Below are 25,854 nucleotides of genomic sequence, written 5' to 3'. Positions count from 1 at the left end.
ATTGTAGGGTAATGAGGATGATGGGAGCTGTAATTATACAGTCCTAAGTATGAATGTGCCCCCATTGTTTCCTCATTTTATTTCTGAGACAGAGTTTTAGCTTTTAGGACTTTAAGCTTTCTCCTCTGCAGAACAAAAGTAATTCTTAATTATAGGTTTGGAAAGATTATATGAGATAATGGTGCTTGTCCCATTAATGGCAGCTGATATTATTTATCACATCAGCAAAATAAACCTGAAAGTATAAATAATTGAAAAATATTTGGACCAAGCAGTGACTCAAGTATAAGAATTAATTACCACCAGAGAGTCAGGCCACAGACCACTAGCAAGAACATTTGCCATGAATTGTTAGTTACTTTTTCTTAGAATAAAATTTTTTTTGGTTTTTGTGAAAGGGACAAATATACATACGGTAATAAATATTTGTTAATTTATACTATGAATGAGCCTACAGTCATGTGTTAGTATTTATGCTTATAATTAAGTGTACCTTGTACAAGTCAATATAACAAATAGCTCTTGTAGGTAGTACATAAATTAAGAATAGCTTAGTACTTCAGGATATGGAAAATGACAAAACAGGCAAACTATTTCTAGACCCCTTCATGAAGGCTTGACCCAAAGAGCTTCAGTGTTTTTCTGAAAAAAAAAAAAAAAAAAATGGTCTGCTTGGGGCAATAGACAAATGTAGAGTCTGATTTTTGAAGCAAGTTTCACATTAGACTTAGGCTAAGGAAGATAAGGAAAGAAAGCATCTCTCAAGAAAAAGTCCAGTAGAAGAAGGATAGCAAAGTAAGAAAATACAGAGGCTGACATGTAAGAAGTAAGAGAAAGGTCAGACAGACATTCTTAGGGAATCTAAAAGATGAAAGGATAAAATAAAGTACAATTACTGGCAGGATTTGAGATACTTTGATGAGCTAACAAGCAGAACTGTCAAAAGTTCCTCTCAAGCTTTCTAATAATGGAAAGATAAATCAGGCCTTAACAAGGTTTCACTCTGGAAGAAAGGAAATCACAACTTCATTCAACTTGTAGGGTAGCCAGAAATGAAGGACTTATCCTTGACAATGCCTATTCCTCAACTTTCATATCCAATTAAGTTCCTTTATATTTTCACTCTTTGATATTTCTATAATTCTCCCACATTTCTTGATCTCTATTGTTTCCTTTCTAGTCCAGGTTTCTATCACTTCTTACTAAAGCCACTATAGCAGCCAGTAAACTAGTCTCCCAGAGTCCATGGCCCACCTACCCCCTACCTGAGACCTCTTCAATTCTTTACTAAATCTAAAAGCTAGAATATCTTTTCCAAAGGCAAACCTAACTATATAGCTGTGCCCTCCTTAAAACATTTCCTTAGTTCTCACTATTTTCAGTACTAGCATAAAAATCAACAACCTGTAAAGGCTGGAATTATTTGGTTTCTATTTATTTCTTTACCTCCATCAATCTGTATATAGTGTGTCCTCTTGTTCTATGCTCAGTCAATACTGATCCTCTTTCAATTTCTTATCTTATATAAAGTATTCCAATATTTGTCAAAATAACCGAATTAACGATTGTTGATCCTAATGAATATATGAATTAATTGTTAGTTAGAAAATTTCATGGCTCAATTTTTGGTTAATAATTATAAATAGAGTTTCTTAAATGAAAATAAGTCTTTGAGATTTTCTCAAAGACAAACTCCAAATTACTACTGGCTATCAATCTATAATTACAGACAGAAAATTGTCCCCATATTTTCCTGAGGTATCACGTCTTTTACTTCATACAGTTCACAAAGCTTTTTGGTAAGGATTTCTCATTCATGATAAAGTGCTTAACAATTTTCTGTTAGACATTGATGAATTTCTTATGAGAAGATCACCTGACAGTCAGTCTCGGGAAGCACCTAATATCCTTCAACTGATCTTTCAAGGTGTTTAACTGATCTTTCAAGACCATTACCTAGTCTAACAGTGGTTATCCAATCATTCCATCTTACCTCTGTAAAAAAAAAAAAAAAAAAAAAAAAAAAAAAAAATCCTGTACAAAGAAGAAATCTTTGCATTAGCCTTTTTAGAAAGGTTCCTTTCTTATGGCAAGTTTGAAATAAATATTTGAAAAAGCTTATAACCAATTCATGTAAGTTGCCTTAACAGTACTAAACTTAGATGAATAAAGAGCTAGCATAAATAAAAAAGCACTTTAGTGGTCAAATACTCTCAGATCTACTAGTGGTACTCAAGCCAGCTTTCTAAGTATGATATGTGGAAAACTCTTGAAAACCAGTGAATTTAAAACCTGTACTTCTTATTGCTTTCACTAAGGGATTGATCCTTGTTCAAATAAGGCCTGATTTAAAAATTTTAGTATGCTTCAAAACAGGAGAGTTTGATATATCTATATGGATTACTGATCACCCTTTCTTCTATTTTTTCCAAATCACTCTGTCATGCTTATGGAGCAGGAAATTGAACAGGAATGTCTTGTTTGGTTTTGCAGTAGTGAAAAAGAGCAGATACTCAATTAAGTTACACTAAAATAACAACAACAACAACAACAACAACAGACCAAGAAATCAAACTTTAACAAAATTTTAAAAAAGATTAGGATAATTCAATGTTAAATATTTAGAGTTTAATCACTGCATTTGCATGTATGTTTCACTTCACTTCAACTATGTTTTCCATTTTGGGGAAGTTACTTGTTTTTTTAATGGCTAAGTTAACAACATTTACCAATAACCTATGATTCCATCTGCTAGGTCAGGAGGTGGATATGAATAGTCTTATTTGTGGAGTCTAGTTCTGTAGAAATTTATGCAAAATAAGTTGATAATAAGCTTGATTCAGAGAGAGAAGCCCAGTCCTTTCCAAAGTCCTATATTTTCTGTGTGCCCTAACTATAATTCCCCCATCAGCAGAAAGGAATCTTCAAATATTTTTGTTTAGAAGTCTGTAAATTTTAAGGAGATCCCTTTTGAATTTTTTTTCCTGTGAAACTAAATTTCTAGTTATTAGAGTACTATGTGCAACATAATTATAGCATTCTACAGTTGCTAAGACATAGCATATTATTAAATCTCTGAATAATCAATTCCAACTTTCAATTAACAACATAGAATTGGATAATAGAAAAAAGAATAAAAAAGAGACTTGTGATTATTACAAATTGAGTAACATTTTTTAAGTTGTATGTTGCAAAACTCTTACCTCTTGAAATAACGGTTTCTAATCCAGTTCCATTAATAAAAGCCCGCTTAATGGTTTGTGTTTTAATATCTGTCCAGTATAAACGTTCTTCAGATGCGTCAAAGTCTATCACAGTAACGTCATCAATGTCAGGGACTGTAAAGGCCGTGATAAAGTTAAAATATGGATTATCAATATCCACTCCTCTGATTTCAGAACGCCTTGCATATAGAAGAAATTTTTTCATTTCTAGAAAAGAAACAGAAATAAGTGTTTTCCTCTTATAAGTTTGCCGAGTTTGAAGCAATCTAGAAATTTTAAAATATTAATTGTTGATGACTTAATAGAATTTTACCACCAGAAAATCATAGTCAAGATTTGATGGGCAGAAATGACTTATCTATTATTTAAATTAAAATACTTAATAGAAACAAATGTAAAACAACTTAGAATCCTTGACATTATTTTTCTTTTGTTAGAAATGACAGGAAATTCTCAGCAATTTGATCTTAGAATTTTAAACAATTGCTAAAACACATGACCTCTACAAATGTCAAACAACCATATTTGTTCTTTGTATATTTTAGAACAATAATGCATTGCATTAAATGATTTTTGAAGAAATCAAAGAGTATTTTTTCTATAATATCTCTGAGTAAAACAAAATTAAGCATGGATTTAAGTCATGTTCACATTTTCCCTATCAAAATTCAGGTTCAAATAATGTTAAAGCATGCTTTCTTATAGTTTTGTAAATCTGTAGTAACATTGTGAGTGATGTTGCATCATTTTACTTCCATAGGCATTTGTCTTGAACAGAGTTTATAAAATAGGAAATAAAATAGAAGAAGTCACAGATATTCTATTATTTCATTGCTCTCTTTGAGATTATTGTTGTTGAGATATGCTATGATTATATAAAATTAATTAAATCGACATGTACCTAAATTCCTAAGTGAAGATTTTGTGAGTATATTCTTTTCTGTCCTTAAAAGTAATTGCTCTGCAAATAAAAATTACTTAAAAGTAAAATAAAACAGAAAAACTCCACAGTCTGATTTCATTCACAAATTTCATTATCATTATTTTCTAGTTTAAACGTGCTGTTTAAATATTTTTTAGGAATACTTCAAAGTTACCTATTTTACTTCACTTCTCACCCCTTCAAGTCGATAATCCCCTACAAAATGATGTGAAAATAGCTTTAGAAGAGCAGGAAGAGATTAAAGCTATTGAGTACCTCTTTGTTACATGGGTTACCTACATCATCACTTTCTGAAAATGCACTTTCACTTACAAATCTCCCTGTTTTGTAGAGATAAATTCTGCTAACACACTAAATCAGAAAGTGGCAAGAAAAAAATGAATAAGGTAATAAATAGCAAAGTGCAGTATATCACATATTTAAAGAATTTGTCAGTCTTCCCCAAAGCAGATGAATCATCAATAGAGTCTGGAAATAGCACTACCTCAAATGTTTTTAAGGACATTAAAAATATCTTTTGGCTCACTTTGAGGAAAATCTTAATGCTAATACAATTTGAGAGAATTCAACTTAAATTTTAGATGAGAACTCCAAGAAATTTACCATAGCAGGTCTTCTTGTCTGAGGAGAGCTTCATCAAGTGGGGGCATGCACAAGCAGCACTCCTATTATGATTGATCAGACACATGTGAGAGCAGGGGCCTTTGCCGTCATTAGCTGCACAGGGATTGGTAGCTGTAATTACACAGTGAAATATTAACAGTGAAAAAGAAAAAATATATATATCTATTAGGGAACCTCTGAGGTTGACAAGGGTTATTCACTTAATGATTCAAAGTGAAGTTCCTATATAGCACCCATTACTGCGGTGATTAATATGACAATAACAATCATATGTACAATCATACGTACAATTACATTAATAAAAATATTTTTCCTCTTCAAAGATAACAACTAAGTTAATTCCCTCAATTTTCTGTAAGATGAAGTGTACGAATCCTATTGCCTTAGAAGCAAAGAGTTTTTTAAGGATTTTGTCTGAGAAAAAACAAAACAAAACAAAACAAAACAGGAATAATGATTCAATTTAGTTTATAATAAACTAAAGTAAACCATAATCCAGGAATTGGGTGCATCAATGGATGTTTTTATTTTCCTAAACTACCATATAGATCCCATTCTTGCCTTAGCACAGCACTCTCCTGTTTCCCTAGGAAACTGTTGTTGTTATATATATATCCTTTCTTCAAGCCATACCCTCGTTATAAAATCAGAGGCCTAAGTGAAGAAATGTTGATCTTCCTTCATTAAGACATCTACTTCTTTTTTTTTTTTTTTTTTTTTTTTTTTTTTTGGTACTAACAGATTGAAGTTTCTTCCACATACACAGATTAGCTAAACTCTATTGTATAAGTAAGTTATACTATATTCAAATATAGGATGGAATATTAAATTTTATAGTTCAATATCACTGTCTTATTCTTTTTGTGTTTCCTGTCCTGGCATTGTGCCTTTTGAATATATTTTAATCTCAGTTGATCAATAACTCTTCTTTTAAATTTTGTAAACCATATCTAGTAGAATAAGGATACTAAATTAAAGACAGAAAAGTGTTACAACTTCTGATCCCAACTTCTGATTCAAACTATTTTATATTCCTAACAAGTGGACCTACTGTCCAGAGTTCTTTTAAAGCACAAAGAATAAAAATCAATGCACTATAATAAAACTGTACAGGATATGAGAAATTAACTGTACTTGATACACAATGTGACTTGTGCCAATATTTAGCAGCCTCCCTAAGGTAATGAAAATAATCCGTGTCTTTGAATTTGACTAAAAATAAATAAATAGGCTGCCTGGGTGGCTCAGTCAGTTAGGCATCTGACTCTTAGTATGGGTTCAGGTCATAATCTCGCAGTTTGTGTGTTTAAGCCCTACATTGGCTCTGTGTTGACAATGCAGAGCCTGCTTGAGATTTTCTCTCTGCCCCTCCCCCACTATCTCTTTCTGTCTATCAAAATAAATAAATAAACTTTAAAAGCAAGCAAACAAATAAAATAAATGGAAATGAAAGACACAGAAATATTTTCCTAAGAAAATCAATTAAGGAGAGATTTTAAGATGGTGGCATAAAGGCATCCTGAACTCACCTCCTTCCATGAACACAACAAATCTACAGCCATATATAGAACAACTCCCTATGAAAAGGACCTGAAAGCTAGCCAAACAGCACCTCCATAGCAAAGAATAAAAGGGCCACACTGAGACAGGTAGGAGACAGAGAGACATGGTTTCGGAAGAAATCACACCCCAGGCACTGCAAACCACAGTCAGGAGGGATCTCATTTACAGAACTTGTCCCTGAAAAGTGAGTAGTTTGTGTCCCACACCAGGCAACACAACCATTGGCAACTGCATTGAAGAGATGAGTCCCTAACACAGCTGTCTTACTTCCATAGGTTTACTTCCAGGAAAATCATAGTGCTATAGGGAATGGAAAATCCACTCTTAAATGGCTGACACACAAACTCACTCACCCTGGAACCAGCATTAAAGCAACAGTTTGAAGCTTTTAGACCATATGAAAGGAAGCTTATTTGTTAATCTTAAACCCTCTGTCAGAGAGGCAGTGATATGATGAGACCCTCTCTAAGGACAGAGATTCTCGCAGGTGTCATTTTGCATTTTCCTTCTGCCTTATTGTTGCTAGAACTAGAAGGTGCCATTGTTGCAATCCCTCTCACCTCTCCACCCCTCACTGCTAGCTCAGTCAGATTACACTGATCCCACACACCATAGCCACAGCCCACCCGCCCAGACCTAGCTGATCAGCCAAACATTCCACCCCCATGTACTGTAGCCACTGACTGTCTCACCACAGCTGGCAGGTATGTACAGCCCTCACAGGAGACAGCACTTGAGAATCTGGTTTTGTGGATAGGGGTTACATTTCTGGGCCTCATGGGTATGAAACATTTGGAGAAACAGACATTGACAGGCTACCAGCCACAGAACACTGCATAAATAGTAGACTGAAACATTCCCTCAGGATTTGTGTGAAAAAGGCCTATTTTCTTGTTCTGTAGCTTCAGTCTGAACATATCCAGAGATCAGAGGTGTCCCTGGGAACCTAAATAAAGAAACACCACATTAGTGCCCACTCTTTTCCTACTCACATCTTAGTGATATCTCCCAGAGAAGAGATTATGCATATATCTAAAGCCATAATTTTTACAACTGTTGCCCAGATCCCCCAAGTTTGAAAGTCAGTGTGGTTTATGATTATGAACCCATAAGACTATATTTACATGCCTTAAAAGCTGCTGCCTGAGGATCTGGCTTACAATTAGTCTGAGAGTATGCACTAAGATTCCTCCCTTTAGAACACTGACAGGTCTTGGCACACCCTCAACAACTGGGACCTCTGAAGAATGAATTAAGCTACTTAAATATCACAAAGGTCTGAGAAACAAACAACAGGGGGAAAAAAAAAGTTTGAACCTTAAGTTTATCTACTATGCAAGTTCACTCCTTTAAGACTAAGGAAGATAGCTATTTTACCCCATAGAAAACAAATAAACAAACAAACCAAAACAAAAACAAAAAAACAAAAAAAGCAAAACACACAAACAAAAAAAGAAACAGGATCAAGCAAAATGAGGAGACAGAGGAATATGTCCCAAATAAAAGAATAAGACAAAACCCCAGAAGAAGATGTTAATGTAGCAGAGGTAAGTAATCTACCAGATAAGAGTTCAAAGTAATGTTCATAAAGATGTTCACTGAACTCTGGAGAATGGATGAACATAGTTAGAAAGGGATAGAAATATAACACAGTACCAAAGGCAGTCACAGACATTATAAAACAATAAAATAGCTGAAATAAAAAACACGCTAGAGGAGTTCAACATAAAACTAGATTAAGTAGAAGAATGGATAAGCAACCTAGAAGACTAGGCAGTGGAAATGACCCAATCAGTAGAGGAAAAGGAAAATAATAATAATAATAATAATAATAATAATAATAATTAATAATAATAATAACAATAATAAAAGTGAAGATAGGTTAAAGGACCTGTTCAACAACACCAAACAGAATAACATATTCATTATAGGGGTCCTAGAAGGAGAAGAGAGAGAGAAGAGTAGTAGTTAGTTTATTTAAATTAATAATGACTGATCAAAACAGTAAGGTACTGGCACAAGAAAAGACACATAGATCAATAGAACAGAATAGAAAACCCAGGAATGAACCCAAAATTACTTGGTCAACTAATCTTTGACAAAGCAGCAAAGAATATCCAATGAGGAAAAAGACAGTCTCTTCAACAAATATTGGAAAATATGGACAACAACATGTAAAAGAATGAAACTGGACCTCTTTCTTACAACATACACAAAAATAAATTCAAAATAGATGAAAGACCTAAATGTGAGACAGGAAACCACCAAAATTCTAGAGGAGAACACAGGCAGTAACATGTTTGACATTGGCCATTGCAACTTCTTGCTACATATGTCTCCTGAGGCAAGGGAAACAAAAGCAAAAATAAACTATTGGGACTTCATCAAGATAAAAAGCTTCTGTGCACTGAAAAAAACAATCAACAAAACAAAAAGGCAACCGTTGGAAAGGAAGAAGATATTTGCAAATGACATATCGGACAAAAGGGTAGCATGCAAAATATATAAAGAATTTATAAAAGCCAACATCCAAAAAGAAATAATCCACTTAAAAATGGGCAGTAAACATGAACAGATATTTTTCCATTGAAGATATACAGATGGCTAAGAGACACATGAAAAGATGCTCAACATCACTGATCACCAGGGTAATACAAATCAAAACTACAGTGAAATATCACCTCACACCCGTCAGAATGGCTAGAATCAACAACACAAGAAACAACAGGTATTGGCAAGGATGTGAAGATAGGGAAACTCTCTTGAACTATTGGTGGGAATGCAAACTGGAGCAGCTATTGTGGAAAACAGTATGGAGGCTCCTCAAAAAGTTAAAAATAAAACTACTCTACAACCCAGCAATTGCACAACTATATATTTACTCAAAGGATACAAAACTACTGATTGGAAGGGATACGTGCACCTCAAGATTTATAGCAGCATTGTCAAAAACAGCCAAATTATGGAAAGAACCAAAATGTCCATTGACTGGGGGCGCCTGGGTGGCGCAGTCGGTTAAGCGTCCGACTTCAGCCAGGTCACGATCTCGCGGTCCGTGAGTCCGAGCCCCGCGTCAGGCTCTGGGCTGATGGCTCGGAGCCTGGAGCCTGTTTCCGATTCTGTGTCTCCCTCTCTCTCTGCCCCTCCCCCGTTCATGCTCTGTCTCTCTCTCTGTCCCAAAAATAAATTAAAAATGTTGAAAAAAAATTTTTTTAAAAAAAACAAAATGTCCATTGACTGATAAATGAATAAAGAAAATAAAGTATATATATATATACACAATGGGATATTACTGAGGCATAAAAAGAATGAAATCTTGTCATTTTACGATGACATGGTTGGAGCTAGAGAGTATGATGCTAAGTGAAATTCAGTCAGAGAAAGATAAATACCGTATGATTTCACTCATGTCAAATTTAAGAAACAAAACAGATGAACATGGGGGAGGGGGGAAAAGGAAGTAAACCAGAAAACAGACTCTCAACTATAGAGAACAAACTGAGGGTTACTGGAGGGGAGATGGGTGGTGGGATGAACTGAATGTGTGATGGGTAATGAGGAGGGCACTTGTTGTGGTGAGTGCTGGATATTGCATGTAAGTGATGAATAGTTAGATTCTACACCTGAAACTAATATTGTACTGTATGTTAACTAACTGGAATATAAATAAAAACTTGACAAAAAAAAGGAAATGATAGTTGAAAACTTTCCTAATATATGGGAAAAATAGGCATCAGGAATCCTGTTCCAGGAAGCACAAAGAGTTCCACATAAAATAAACACAAAGGGATCCGAATCAAGATACATTATAATTAAAATGTCCAAAGTTAAAGATGAAGAGAGAATCTCAAAAGCATCAAGAGAAGAACAAATTCTTACATATACTGGAATCTTAAGATTATCAGCATATTTGTTAGCAGAAAGTTTATAGGCCACAAGGGAGTGGGATGACATGTTCAGAGTACTGAAAGGAAAAACAAACAAACAACATTCCAACCAAAAATGCTTTACCTGGCAAGGTTCTTATTTGGAATTGAAAGAGAAATAGAGTTTTTTAGACAAGCAAAAAGTAAAAAAAAAAAAAAAAAAAAAAAAAAAAAATTCATCACCAACAAACTGGTCTTACAAAAAATGTTGAAGAGATTTCTCTAAGCTAAAAAGAAGAGGGAATAACTAGTAACAACAAAACATATGAGAGTAAAAGTCTCATTGGTAAATATAAATATATAGTAAAGGTAAAGGCTTCACCACTTATAAAGCTAATATGAAGTTTAAAAGACAAAAGTAGTAAAATTAACTATAGCTACAACAGTTAAGGTATACACAAAATGAAAATATGTAAAATATGATATAAAAAATAGAACACATGGTAGAGAAGGGAAATAAAAATGTTATTTTAGAATGTGTCAAACTTAAGATGCTATCAACTTAAAATATACTGTATATATGTGTGTATATCTATTTATCTATCAATCCATCCATCTATCCATCTACCCATGGTATTATATGTGGACCTCATGGTAATCACAAATCAACAGCAGTCTATAGTAGACACACAAAAGAAATGTGAAAGGAATTTAAATATAACACTAAATAAAATCACCAAACCACAAGTGAAGAGAGCAAATGAAGGAAAAAGGAACAGAGACAAATTAAAAAAATGGCCAGAAAACAATCAACAAAGTGAGAGTATGAGAGTATGGTAATAAGTACCACAAAGAGTATGGCAATAAGTACATACGTATCAATAATTATTTAAATGTAAATGGAGTAATTCTCCAATCAAAAGACACAAAGTGGATGAATGGAAACAAACACAAACAAAAAACAAAACAGGTGTCTTGCTTGCAAGAGTCTCACTTCAGATCTAAGGACACACAGAGACTAAAAGTGAAGGGGGTGGTGCCTGAGTGGCTCAGTCGGTTAAGTGTCCAACTCTTGATTGTGGCTCAAGTCATGATCTCAACATGGTGGCATCCAGCCCCGTGTCAGAAGCCTGCGTGGGATTCTCTCTCCCTCCCTCCCTCTCTCTCTCTGTCCCTCCCTTGCACATGCTCATGCTCATTTGTACTCTCTTCTGTCTCTCAATAATAAATAAACATTAAAAAATTTAAAAAAAAAAGTGAAGGGATAAAAAAGATGCAAATGGAAAGTTAAAAAAAAGCTTGTATAGGTTATACTTATATCAGACAAAATAAACTTAAAAAAAATTATACAAAAGACAAGGGTATAACGTGGTCTGTCCAACACGAACATATAATATTTGTAAATGTTCACCCAACAAAGGAGTACTTAAATACATAAAGCAAATATTAATAGTCAAAAGAGAGAAACTTACAGCAATACAATAATAGTAGAGAACTTTAATATGCCACTTATATCAATATATAGATGTCCAGACATAAAATCGATAAGGAGACATTACCCTTAAATGACACATTAGACCAGCTAGACTCAGATATATACAGAACATTCCATTTAAAAGCAGCAGACACATATATCAATGGAACAGAGTACAAGACCAAGAAATAAACCTATACATATATGTTTAATTCATATATGACAAAGAAGTCAAAGATACACAATAGGAAAAGGACAGTGTTTGCAATGAATGGTATTGGGAAAAGTGGACAGCCACAAACCAAATAATGAAACTGGACCACTATCTTAACCATACACAAAAATTAACTCAAAATTGACTAAAGACTTGAATGTAAGGTCTGAAGTCCTTCAGAAGCCATAAAATTCAGAAGCCAATTTTATGAAGCCATAAAATTTCTGGAATAAAACATAGATGGTAAGCTCCTTGACATTAGTTTTAATAATGTTTCTTTGGATCTGACTCTGAAGGCATGGAAACAAAAGCAAAAATAAACAAATGGGACTACATTAAGTCTAAAAACTTCTACATAGCAAAGAAAATCATCAACAAAGCAAAAGGCAAGGTGCTAAATGGAAGAACATATGTGCACATCATATATACGGAGTTAATATCCAAAGTACATAAAGAACTCATATAATTCAACACCTAGAGGAGAAATAATCTCATTAAAAATGGACAGAGGATCTAAATAGACATTTTTCCAAGGATGACATAGAGGTGGCTGACAGGCACATGAAAAGATTTTCAGTATCATTAGTTATCAGGGAAATGCAAATCAAAGCCATAATGAGAATGTCATCTCAGATCTGTTAAAATGGCTTTTGTCAAAGAGACAAGAAATAACATCTGTTGGAGAGGATGTGAAGAAAAGAGAATATTTGGACATTTTTGGTGGCAATGTAAATTGGTGAAACCACTATAAAAACTCAAATGGAGATTCCTCAAAAGATTAAAAACACAATTAACATGATTCAGCAATTCCACTTCTGAGTATTTACCCAAAGAATACAAAAACACTAATTTGAAGAGATATATATACCCTGTGTTCACTGCAGCATTATTTATACTAACCAAGAAATGGAAACAATCTAAGTGTCAATCAATGGATGTACTGATAAAAAAGATATGATTACAGATATATATAGATGATATAGATAGATACAGATATATAGATATTAGATGTAGATATAGATAGATATGAGGGAATACTACTCAGCTATAGAAAAGGAAATCTCCATTTGTGACAACATGGATGGACCTTTAGGGTATTATGCTAAGTGAAATAAGTCAGATAAAGAAAGACAAATGCCATATTATTTCACTTATATATGTAAAAATAAAACAAATTAACCAATGAAAACAAAAACAAACTCATAGAGAACATGCTGATTATCAGAAGGGATGGAGGTTGAGGAGGTTGGCAAAATGGGTGACAGGTCTCAATTGTGATAAATGATCACTAGACTTATAGTGGTGATTGCTTTGTAGTGTATACAAATACAGAATTATAATATACAGCTCAAACTCCTACAATATATACTCATTTTACCTCAATTAAAAAATAATAAAAAATAAAAACTATTAGAAAAGCATGGAAGCATGCATCTAAAGATTACTTAGGAATCCAAGTCCCTCTATCACACGGAGTAAGTGCCTCATATTTTGTTTTCTTCCTTTTTAAATTCATGTATTATGGTTAGATTATGATTATAAAGAATTGTAGATTAGAGAAGCAAGAGAGCAGATGTAAGAGCAGAACAGGAACCAGAATGAAGAAGAGGCCTTGTTTGAGAATCATTAAATACCTAGCGTCAGGGTAACTTAGCTGTAGTAGTAAGAGAAAAATCCAAGTTTTCAACACTTAAGACAAAGAACAGAGGATGAGGAAAAAGAAGAAAAACAGAAAAAAAATAAAGAGGAGTAAAGGGAGAAAGAGGAAGGAGGAGAAAATTTTTGTTTAAAAACATTGACATAGGCAATGTTATTCCTCTCAAAGAAATTAAAAGCATAATCCAAGACAGCTCAATGATAGGTACTTGGATTTCACTTTGAACACCACTATTTTTGGCCCAGAATCATATTAGCTCTTCTCAACATCCATAATTTTGATAAAATATTTTTAAAAGCAAAACGAAAATACTTTCTGTATGCACAATAACGTAAAAAAATTGGTTTTGTAGCCCATATGTATTAATGATAACACTGTAATGTAATATTCACAATCTTTTCTGCTTTCACAGTGTGCAAAATCCAAATGACTTTTTATTTTCAATTTTTAATATTTTCTCACTTTGAAATAACAGTATTAAACATTTTTAGTTCTTAACCATGCAATCGAACAGACACCAAATTACCATATTAAGGAATTTGATTCACAATACTCACATTTTAATATAAAGCAGGTATTAGCAAATGGTGACCCCAGAGTCAAATATAATCTACTGTTTGTTTTTGTAAGTAAATTTTTATTATAACATACCCATGCTCATTAGCTTACACATTGTCTATGGCTGCTTTTACGCTACAACCGCAGAGTTGGGCAGTTTCAGCAGAGATCATATGGCCCACAAAGCCCTAAAATATTAATTATCTGGCTCTTTACAAAAAAGGTTTGCCAATACTTGGTATAAAGCAATTAACTATTTTATAAGAAATGCTATTGCAGAATCCATTTATCAATACAGAGGTTGTAAACGGCTACAGAACCAAGGCTATCTCATTTATTTCTATGCAGGAGATGGGAAAAGCTGACCAGTGAATGGAATGCTGTAAGCAATCTTAACAGATGAAATGCAAATACAACTGTGCAGAAAGAGAGTACTGAAAGTTCATATTACCTAAACTCAAATTGGACCAAAGAATCTTAGAGACACTTGAAACACCCATCTGTATATTTATGCATTGAGTAAATATTTATGAAACACTTAGTTATTCTGCCTACTTTTAAAAAGCTTGAATATAACAGTAAACAAGACATAGTTCCTGTAAGGGATTTAAGAGTCTGTACTCTAACCATGTACACCATTCCCTGCAATTCCATGGTGTGTGGCTCATTTTAGGTTCTCTCCATTTCTCTCTTAGGTTGCTACACTAATTTTCTAAGTAATCTCTTGATTTCTAGTTTCTCCCCAATGCATATATTAGTTTTCTGAAACACACACTTAATCATATAGCTGTCTTGCTAAAAAATCTTAGATGGCTTCCCACTGTCTTACTCACAAAGTCTCAATCTTACCTCCTACCATTTCTCCCATGATACTTTTGGCACTGGCTAGAGTTTACCTTCTGCTTTCTAACTTCCAGGTGTTTTTGTTTTGTTTTGTTTTGTTTTGTTTTATTCTGATCCATTCGGTTTATTTTTGTTCAAGATGTCATCAGCCTTCCAAACTCACAAAACTTTTAATTTCAAAGCATTTTTTCCACTTCTTTTTCATTAACATATTAAGTATCATTTGAGTTCCCTAATATGTGAGTCCTTCTTTCCATTTTTACCTTTCCTATTCCAACACAAAGTTTTATTTTGTCACCTTTGCACGACACCTATGGCAGCCTTGTATCTGGTACTCTGCAGCACTGCTCAGAATATTCCAACTTCTTTTTCTTCTGCACACATACTATGCACATGCTCAAATCAATTCTTCATTGTTGTCTGAATATCTATATCTTGCCCTTTGCCACTTCCACATGGTGTCCTTCTCCCATGGAATTTCATTACCAATATTTTAACCTGCCCTCATCAATCAGCCTAAGTCCTTTTTCTTTCACAGAATAGTTTCTAATGAAGGTAGCTAGTGCTGATGTCTTCCATTAATGAACATTAGTTTTAATTATTGCCTATACAAGGCATTAAGCAATTTATTATTTACTGTCCTACTTTCTAATTATCTGTGACCTATATTGATACATTTTATGTCTGTACATACTGGTGAATACTGGTAAATCAAAGATTAGGATTTTCTTTTCCTTTTTCTTTTTTTTTTTTTTCTGTAAAATGCCAGATAGTAAATATTTTCACTTTTGTAGGACTTATGCCCTTCATAGTAACTATCCTACTTTGCTATTGCAGCACAAAGGCAAGCATAAACAATATGTGAGTCAAAAGGTTTGCTTGTGTTCAAATAAAATTTTATTTACAAAAGAGGCAGGAAGGTGAATTTAGTCTGAGGGCCTTAATTTGTCAATCTTTGAGTGTATCAGTGTCATGCTGGCAGGAACTATGACATATGTATAATATACTGTTTGTACATATGACTTATATACATAACGTTTTTTCTTGTAAAATTTCTCTGGTATCTATTACTGTGTTATACTTAAGGACATTTGGATTCATATGCATGCTCATGCTCAGTGTAGGTGGGATATGTTCTAAAGAGTCAGGAATCTAAATATTTGGAAAGTGAGTTAATCTTCTAAAGCACATCATAGCTGTAGGTAAAGAGACTAAATAATGCATAATTACAATATTTTATAGGAGAACCAAATGTTAATTATGCAATCACATAAGACTGATGTGTGCTCTGTGAAGAAAACAATATCATTAAAACTAATTTCATATTTCATGCAAACCATGTTTAATTGTAGCCCATTTCTCACCAGCAAAAAATAAACCCTTTAAACCCAAGCAATTATTTTATCCATTAAATTCAAATAAAATGTATGCAAATGTTGGTGCAATATAAAATATGTATGATATTTATTTATTTAATAAAACTCCGCTCAAGGCAGAATGCCAGAATACAATTTGTTACGTAAAAGAAATATTTTTCTCCCTCTTATGTAGCCATTTTTATAGTAACTAATATTCATTCTGCTAATAAACTTTATTGGTACAAAATAATTACTAATATAATAAAATAATTTATCTGTATTATAATTTTCCTTTTAGAAACTAACTTAATATTTTTAAAGAGAGGAATTTTCAAAAGGATGTTACAATTAAACACTAATCCCAAATTCTATTTTCCTTTTGACAAATACCTTGAAATTATAATTTTAACATTTGAAGTTGAAGAACTGGAATTAATTGCTTATTCAAAACCCACATATAACAAAATATGTGCAAGGGAAAGATGTTCTTATTGCTTTAATATCACCAGATCCCAGAAATACTAGGTATGTAGGGGCTACTTTCATCAACCTTATCATATTTTATGGATTAATTTTATACCTTACTCTATTTTTATGAAGTAAATAAAATGTCTAAAAGAATCTTATCTGATCTTTTATAAATATCTGTATTTCAATGGGAAAATTCTAAAAGCCACAAATACTATTTCCATGTATTTGTGCATAGTGCTTTGTAAAAGGGTGAAAACAAACATGTCATATAATGTTATATTTAGTGGTAATATACATCTTAAAATACCAAAGAACTTTCAGTTATTCTAAAGAAATGACCTCAGGTGTCTTTCTGATATTTTAATTTGCTTGCTACTCATTGTGCCTACTGTATGATTTGAAAGAACAGGCATCAAGTTTCTAGCTTTATGATGATTTTATAATTATAAAAAGCTTTCTTATTTAAAACAGCGGTTTTCAACCAGTGGTGGGGAATATATGGAGACATTTGTGGTTGATTAGAGATAGTATTGGCACACTAGTAGCCAGAAATGCTAATAAACGTCCTGCAATGCAAAAGGAAAGCCCCTCCCCTCCTCCAAACTAAGAATTATCTGGTTAAAAATGTGAACAATGTAGAGGCTGAAAAGTCCTGATCTTGGAGTAGAACCATGGATTCAGCGATTAGTGGATTTGAATGGAGGGCTCTAAATCACTTGGGTTTGCATGACTTAGGCAAGTACATCAAATAGTGTACCAAGGCAGAAAGAATTCTGAGGATTCCTTTTTTACTAATCTTTTCTATTGCTGCAAGGTAGGTTGCATATTTCAAAAATAGCAATTTATAAAGCGGCTAAACTTACTACCTGCATATAAATTCTTTTGCAGTTTAGTTGTTTGATATTTCCATTATATTTTGCCAAAGAAATAATGATAAAAATGGTAATTTAGATTTTCAGATAAACCAACCAATCCCATTAATTTATAATATGCTTTTAAGATAACACAGAAGGATTCATTAAGAAACTAAATTGGGTGCTAGTCTATCTAACTCTTCCTGGAAGCAGAGGTCTATGTATTATAGGAAGAAGGTATAAGAGGAGAACGTGAGTTCCATTTTGTCTTTTTATATCAATAGTTAGAATGAGGTGGCAACATGTCTTTGGCATGTTTCAACTCTCACTTTTCTTCTTCATTGTTCATTTCTTCTCTCTCTTCTACCAGGCTCTCAGTACTGTATGAAGTTCTAAGCTCCTCATTATGGAAGCCTCACAGGTTTACTCAAATCTCAAAAATTCCTCCTTGCTGTGATATCACATGCCATTCACTTCACCTCAGTCAGAAACCTCATCTCTTCAAAGCTGCTATCAACTACAAGTAAAAGTGAAAGCATTTTGATTTAACTATTTCACACCAGCTTACCATTCTTAGAATATTAGCATTTTATTTATTTTTTATGTATTGTTTTATTTATTTATTCATTTATATTTTTTTAATTTTTTTAACATTCATTTATTTTTGAGACAGAGAGAGACAGAGCATGAACGGGGGAGGGTCAGAGAGACAGGGAGACACAGAATCTGAAACAGGTTCCAGGCTCTGAGCGGTCAGCACAGAGCCCAACGCGGGGCTCGAACTCACAGACCGCGAGATCATGACCTGAGCCGAAGTCAGATGCTTAACCGACTGAGCCACCCACGCACTCTATTTATATTTTAGAGAGAGAAAAAGAGAGAAAGTGCAAGTGAGGGAGAGGGAGAGAGGGAGAGAGAGAGAGAATCTTAAGCAGGCTCTGGCTGAGTGGGGCTTGATCCCCTGATCCTGGAAACATGAAGCTAGCCAAAATCAAGAGTCAGATTCCCAACCAATTGAGCCACCCAGGCATCTGAAACATTAACATTTTAAAATAGGGCTCATGCAAAATAAAATAAATCCTTTACTGATAGCACATAAAATTTTGAAATAAAGAGATACTATAAAACAGCAGGAGAAATAATATGTTTTTAACACTGTCAATAATATGTAGGGTGGAGTGTATCCATACACACATATATATGTGTATATATACATCTATATACATATACATCTATAGAAATACATGGAGAAAGAGAAATTTGACTTTTATGACAGGTAGTTAGATCTTGATATGGTAAACTGTGGAATTAGATGATTTAAATAATTTGCAAATATTTGAGATTCATCTCCATGTTGTAACATGGTTTCAAGAGTATTCCTTTTTTTTTCTCAAACCTTTTTATTAACAAGATAAATGTTGGTTATGATTAAATATATTTAGAGGCCCAAATGGAATCCCTCCTTCTTTCAGTTTCATAAGTGAAATTTTGTCCCCTGAAGGAGCAATATTACTAGTATTCTTAGAATATAGAATCTTTTCTTAAGTAAGATAAGCTAATTTTCTTACAATGTGGTCAATAAAAGTTTTATTTTCTCTAGATACATTTTCTTGAAGTGATAGTAGGTACTTAGATCATTTCAGTGTTAAAACTACTCTTTGAGAAATAGCCCACAGTTCTTATATTGCCACATAACATAATAGGCAAGTGAGATAAAAATTGATAGAGTAAGGTTCCAAAATGGAATAATTTATTTTTATCACGATATAAAGCATTTTATAAGCATTATTTCCTTTTCTCTTATTAGGCAGTTTTGTTTATAAAAATAAATTGCCCCTATTTTATAGAAGAGTAAACTTAATTTTTAATATGGTAAAAAAAAAAAAAACACCTTAAAATCACAGAACTATTAAGAGGGATATAAGTTTAAGATTTTAGAGTTTGAGCCTCCAACTATTATACATACTACTTCTCTAAATGAACCAATTGACTTAGATTCATTCATTCTCTTAACTACTCATAGATGTTTTACAAAGCAGGCATGTGGGATGGATACTGCCTTGGAGTATAATTTTTATAAATACATTTAATGTAATTGTTGTAACAATAAACTCCTCATGTCTCATTCATGTCTCTGGGTTTTGATTTTTCTAAGGGATATTGTCATTAATGTATTATATAAGATAGTTTGCACATTTGACAGTCACTATGGGTTTCAAGAACAAAATTGAAAAGGATGATTGAGCCAGAAGCCTGTCTTTGAAAGTAAAATAAAGTGGTTTCTACAGAACAGTACTATTTATATCAACAAATATATATAGAGTCCCCATTGAACTGAGATCTTTTCAGAAAGAGAAAAGTTTCTTCAGACTGGGAAAACATCTCGTAATCGGTAAAAGTCTAATATACAAAGTACTTGCAACACTCTATATTTAAAGTGACAATCATGTATGAATTCTTTCAAGAACAGATTCCAAACATAGCAACTAAAGAAATACAGAAGAAACCCACCACCACAACCACGACCACCACCACCATCAGAGTAGTGGAATCATTCTCGATTCATGAAAAAACTGAACTACTCTGAGTATTAAACACAAGTGAAGTTGTGATTAAGAAAAGACCTTTGAGCTGAGAGAGGACACAGAAGGATGGCCAACATGCTGGATGGGAGAAGGTTTATATACAAAAGAAGAAAGTTATACTTCTCCATGTTTATAAACAACTCCTCTTCTAATGGGAGGGGAGAGATGGTGATGTGTAAAACAAAGTAACTAAGGGAATTGTGTGTCTATCTATCTATCATCTATCTATCTTATTATCTATTATTTATCTATCATTTACTTAACCACATTTATATAGTGCTAAGTATTTGTCAGATATCTTGTAAGTGCTTTAAAAAGAAACTAATGCAGAGGCACATGGGTGGCCCAGTTGGTTAAGTGTCCAACTCTTGACTTCAGCTCAGGTCATAATCTCACATTTGTGAGTTTGAGCCCTGTATCCTACTCTGTGCTGATGGTGCAGAGCCTGCTTGGGATTCTGTCTCCCTCTCTCTCTGCCCCTCCCCCAATTGCTCTTTGTCTCTCTCTCTCAAAAAAAAAAAAAAAAAAGAAAAGAAAAGAAACTAACACACTTAATCTTTTCAATGATTGCATTTTACAAATAAAAAGGTAGGATAGATAATGGTCATACAGTCAGGATAGGACAAAATTAGAATGTGAACCCAAACAGTCTGGCTCTGGAGTTGGCTCTAGAGTTTTCCTCTTAATTACAAGCATCTTCTAAGCTAATTGTTATGACGCTTGTTTGTTTGTTTTTTTCTTTGCATTTACATTGTGCTACTTAATAAATTATTTTAATAAATTATAGCTCTTTGTTTAATAAATTATATTTATTTTTAGTAAAAAGGCTTGAATATTTATAATAATGCCTAACCTCAGACATAGTTGTCATCACTAGGATACAGGCAAACAGCTCCACTGAAATTGTTCTAAATTAAATTATGGCCGACTGTCCTCCAAATTACTAAATCCAATGAATACACTTATGTCTTTATCTTTCTTGACTTCTCCATGAGAAGTGGCCACTGTCACACTGTCATCTTGAAACTTGTCTTAGTGGGGTTTTTTTTGTTTGTTTTTCTGTTTTTGTTTTTTGTTTCTTTTGACTGTTATCTCTTTGTTTCTGGTCACCTCCTCAGCATTCTGCCTTGCCTTCTTCTTTAGTGTTCGCTTTCTTCAAGGCTCTGTCCTTTCCCTCTTCTCATTTTCTGTAATATTCTTGGGAAATCTCATTTATCTTTTTGTCTTCAACCTAAAATTAAATGAATACCGAAGCTCTAGTTCTTGCTTAAACTCTCCTTGCCTTATAGCCCTGAATATTCCATCATGTCCCAGAGGTACCTCAAATTGAGTGCATCAAAAGTTTATTTTTTTTAATTTATCCTTTAAACCAGGTGTCAGTAGACTTTGGCCTGCAGGCTAATACTGTAGGGCAAAAAAAAAAAAAAAAAAGAATAATATTCTATAACATGAAAAGTATATGAAATTCAAATTTTGGTGTCTATAAATAAAGTTTTATTGAAACATAGCTACAACAGTTCATTTTCCATGTGATTACTTTCACACACAGCTAAGTTGAATAGCTGCAACAGAGACCATATGGCCTGTAAAGCCTAAAACACTTACTATCAGGTCTTTCACAGAAGTTTGTGGACTCCTCCCTTAACTCAATCCCATGGACTCTAGGTCATATCTTGATCATAAAGCCAATTACAGAAACTAGAGAAAACAACCATCTCAAATTCTTCCTTTTCTTCCCAATCTCCCCCACTCCACAACTTCTATCACCATTTTTATTGATTTTGCCTGTAAGCATATCTCAACCATACCATTCTCTCTGTTCTTATGACCATCATCCCAGATTTTGCATCACCTAAGCTCTGGATCTACTGAAGTAGCCCACTCACCAGTGCTACCTGCAGTGCTGTCTCTCTGCAATCTATGCCCCGCACAGATGAAATCGTGTTTCTAGCACCCAAATCTGCTCTTCTCACTCCGTTGACCAAATAAATAAAAATGATTTTCTCCTTCACTTAAGACTCTAAAGTGGCTCTTTAGGCAACATCACCATCCCCTGGGAATTTGTTAAAAATGCAAAATCTGAAGCCACACTCTAGGCCTACTGAATCTAAAGCTCTTGAGTGCAGCCCAGTAATCTGTGTTTTAGTGACCTCTGTAGGTAATTTGGATGTGCATTCAAGTCTGAAATCATTCAAACTAGCTATCCTAGAGGATAAAAATTAAAATTGAAAGGGCCATTTAAATGCCAACATGGTCTGATCCCTGCCCAATCGTGTTTTCCATTTATTTCCTCCTTACCTCTAGCTGTTTCGACCTACAAATGAGGAAATGAGATCCCAGAAGTGAATTATTTTGCCTCAGCTAGACAAGCCTAGTTAGTGAGTGACAGAGGAATGGGTTGAACTAGGCTAACCCAAGGTCTTTTTAGGAACAAACCCTACTGCCCTTTAAAATCTATTTGCTATACTCTTACATTCAAACTCAATCCATGATAACAGTTATTTTATTGATCCTAGTTTTTAATTTAGTTTGTTCCCCTTCTAGACTATAAACTCCAAGAAGGTAAGAATTAATCTGTCACACTTAAAAGGCAATAAAATGACTCTCTACTGCCATCAGGTGACATAAAATAAAAATTCCAAGGAGAATCTCAAACAGGAACTTATTGTAGAGCAGAGTGGTTAAGGCAAGAGCTCTGAGGTCACTTTCCTTGAAGTCAGATAACTGGGCAAACACCTTCTGGCTATAGACCTTGAGGAAATAACTTAGTATTTATCTTCCTTAGGTTCCTTATCTATAAAACTATGTTGCTAACACCTTCCTCATACAATTGGAATGAAAATTAGCAAGTGTCAGGTGCTAATAATATTATAATTAATAACATTATAAAGGACTTTGCTATATAGTGGACACAAATAAATAAGTGGCATTCTTCTACTCAAATATTGTATAATGTAGTGGGTAAATAAAACAGAGTTAGGAAAATATTATATAACCATACAAGCTCTAAGTGCTAAAGGAGTTCTTGTGGTGTTAAGCATGAACATGAAGGAGGTGAAATCTGAATTGTGTAAAGATTCATAATTGTTATATGGCTTTGAAGTGAGAAGCCTCTCAGAAGGAGAATGTTTCTTGCAAATCTTTGTGCAGATTGAAAGTAATGCCTGTAAAGGACTAATAAAAAGGCAATATAAGTGCATACCTTCCTTATTATTACAAAGTCAGGATGATGATATAATTTTAATTTAATGCTTAATCATACAAGCCCAGATCTCATTATCCAAACAAAACTAACATATTTCTCAAAAATAGTTTATCATAAATTTTGTTGTTGCTGTTGGTTTTTAATGCACTCAAAATTTATTCAATTAATAGCTGTGCTTTACTGATAAAAATGTATTTAAATTAGATGGCTTCATAAATGTTTATTATTCATTTTTACCTTAAAGGGAAATCTATGATGGTGTTCTTGTGTAACAAATATTATAAAAGTAACAAATATATTTATTTATATGAGCTCTCTATGCTAAGAAAACTACCATCTCCCATGTATTTATTCAGTAGGTTGGACGTTAAGTATCAACTACATGCTATCAATTGCCAATACACAACATATATAGAAAATAGAGAATTTAGGGGCGCTTGGATGGCTCAGTGGGTTGAGCATCCGACTTCAGCTTAGGTCGTGATCTCACAGTTCACGCGTTCCAGACCTGCATAGGGCTGTGTGCTGACAGCTCAGAGTCTAGAGCCTGCTTCGGGTTCTGTGTCTCCCTCTCTCTCTCTGTCCCTCCCCCCGCTTGTGTTCTCTCCCTTTCTTCCTTCCTTCCTTCCTTCCTTCCTTCCTTCCTTCCTTCCTTCCTTCCTTCCTTCCTTCCTTTCTTTCTTTTTCTTTCTTTCTTTCAAAAATAAATGAACAAAACTTTAAAAAAATAGAAAATTTAGGTTAAGTGTCTAGTTGTCAGCCCAATCAATGGGAAAGGGCATATAGGGATGAAATGTGACTTTCCTAGCCAGTGTGAAACTACAGTACATGTTATGTAACATTCTTATTCGAAATTTCCCAATATTTTATTTTCATATTTCTGTCCTTGGTTCCTACAGTATCTATCAGCATAAAACTACTACTCTGTGTCCTTACTTTCAACTTTCTTGCTTTGCTTTTTTGGCATAGGAGATGTCATATGCTGTCTCATGTTCATTGCAGCACTTTTTTTATAGTAGCAAACACATAGGAACAATCTAGGTGCCTATCAATGGATGAATGGATAAAGAAAATTTATATATTTCAAAATATTTAGTCTTGAAAAAGGAAGGAAATCTTGTCATCTGCAGCAACATGTATGGACCTTGAGGGCATTATGCTAAGAGAAATAAGTCAGAGAAATACGAATGCCATATGATCTCACTTACATGTGAAATCTTAAAACAAAACAACAACAGCAACAAAACACTGAACGTATAAATACAGAGAACAAATTGCTGGTTTCCAAAAGGAAAAGGTGGGGTTTGGGTGAAATGGATGAAGAGAGTCAAAAGGTACAAACTTCTAGTTGTAAAATAAATAAGCCATGGCAATGTAATGTACAGTGTGGGTGATTACAGTTAATAATACTCTATTAAGGGGCACGTGGGTGGCTCAGTCGGTTAAGCGGCAGACGCTTAATTTCGGCTCAGGTCATGATCTCACAGTTCACAAGTTCGAGCCCCACATCAAGTTCTGCACTGACAGTGTGGAGTCTGCTTCTGATTCTCTCTCTCCCCTCTTTCTCTGTCCCTAACCTACTCACACTCTCTTTCAAAATAAATAAAAGTCCTTTATAAAAAAATAATACTAAGTATTATTTGAAAGTATTTGAAAGTTGCCGAGAATAGATTCAAAAAATAAATAAAGAAAAACTATAAAACAAAGACTATGGGTTAATTTTCATTAGGGTTTAGTGATACGTTTTGGAAGGGCTTATGTTCATCTATCAGTTTCTGGCAACTAAAAGACCATATGACTTGCTAACAACAGCAACAAACCCCAAAGTTATTAAGTAAAGATACATATTTATGTATAGAAACATGCATTAAAACGATCGATAACAGCGGGGTGTCTGGGTGGCTCAGTCAATTAAGCTTCCGACTTTGGCTCAGGTCATGATCTCATAGTTTGCGAGTTCGAGTCTCTGCTATCAGCATACAGAGTTGGCTTGGATCCTCTGTCCCCTCTCTCAGTGCCCTTCTCCCAGTTGTGCGTGTGCTCTCTCTCTCTCTCAAACATAAACATTTTTTAAAAATTAGATTTAATATACCCACTATTGCTCCTTTATATTGCATACGTTTGAGCTTTGATTGTTTCTTCTTCATCCCAAATAACAACAACATTAGAAACCAAAGGTTCTAAAATACATTTTCCTTTTGAAAAGTTTTACTTTTGTGTTCAATAACCAACTTGGAAATTTATGCACAAGATGAATGTATGAAAACTGGTATTAAAACATTCATTAACTTCCTACTTGGAGGATTAGATAATTTCAAAGACTATCTGTAACCTTTCTTTCTTTAATTTTTGAAAGATATATTTCAATTTTATAGCACTGAATGTCATGTATTTTTAAAATTTATTATTTTCCGT

The 25,854-nt window shown here is 33.7% G+C and overlaps 1 protein-coding gene across 4 annotated transcripts in view; it reads right to left on the bottom strand.

Annotated features, from left to right (window-relative positions):
* Window positions 1-25,854, bottom strand: part of LRP1B (LDL receptor related protein 1B) — a 1,890,044-nt gene that overhangs the window by 593,618 nt on the left and 1,270,572 nt on the right. For all 4 annotated transcript variants that reach the window (XM_058715412.1, XM_058715410.1, XM_058715409.1 and 1 more), the window contains exons 28-29: window positions 4,771-4,902; window positions 3,204-3,431 (exon numbers count right to left, since the gene is read on the bottom strand). In XM_058715412.1, the coding sequence (XP_058571395.1) occupies window positions 3,204-3,431; window positions 4,771-4,902 (360 nt within the window). The remainder of the gene's footprint in view (window positions 1-3,203; window positions 3,432-4,770; window positions 4,903-25,854) is intronic.

This window comes from Neofelis nebulosa, chromosome 2 (genome assembly GCF_028018385.1).
Source record: "Neofelis nebulosa isolate mNeoNeb1 chromosome 2, mNeoNeb1.pri, whole genome shotgun sequence".
Classification (NCBI taxonomy): Eukaryota; Metazoa; Chordata; class Mammalia; order Carnivora; family Felidae; genus Neofelis; species Neofelis nebulosa.
The sequence above is the reverse complement of the archived record's forward strand: the minus strand, read 5'-3'. Positions and strand labels throughout refer to the sequence as shown.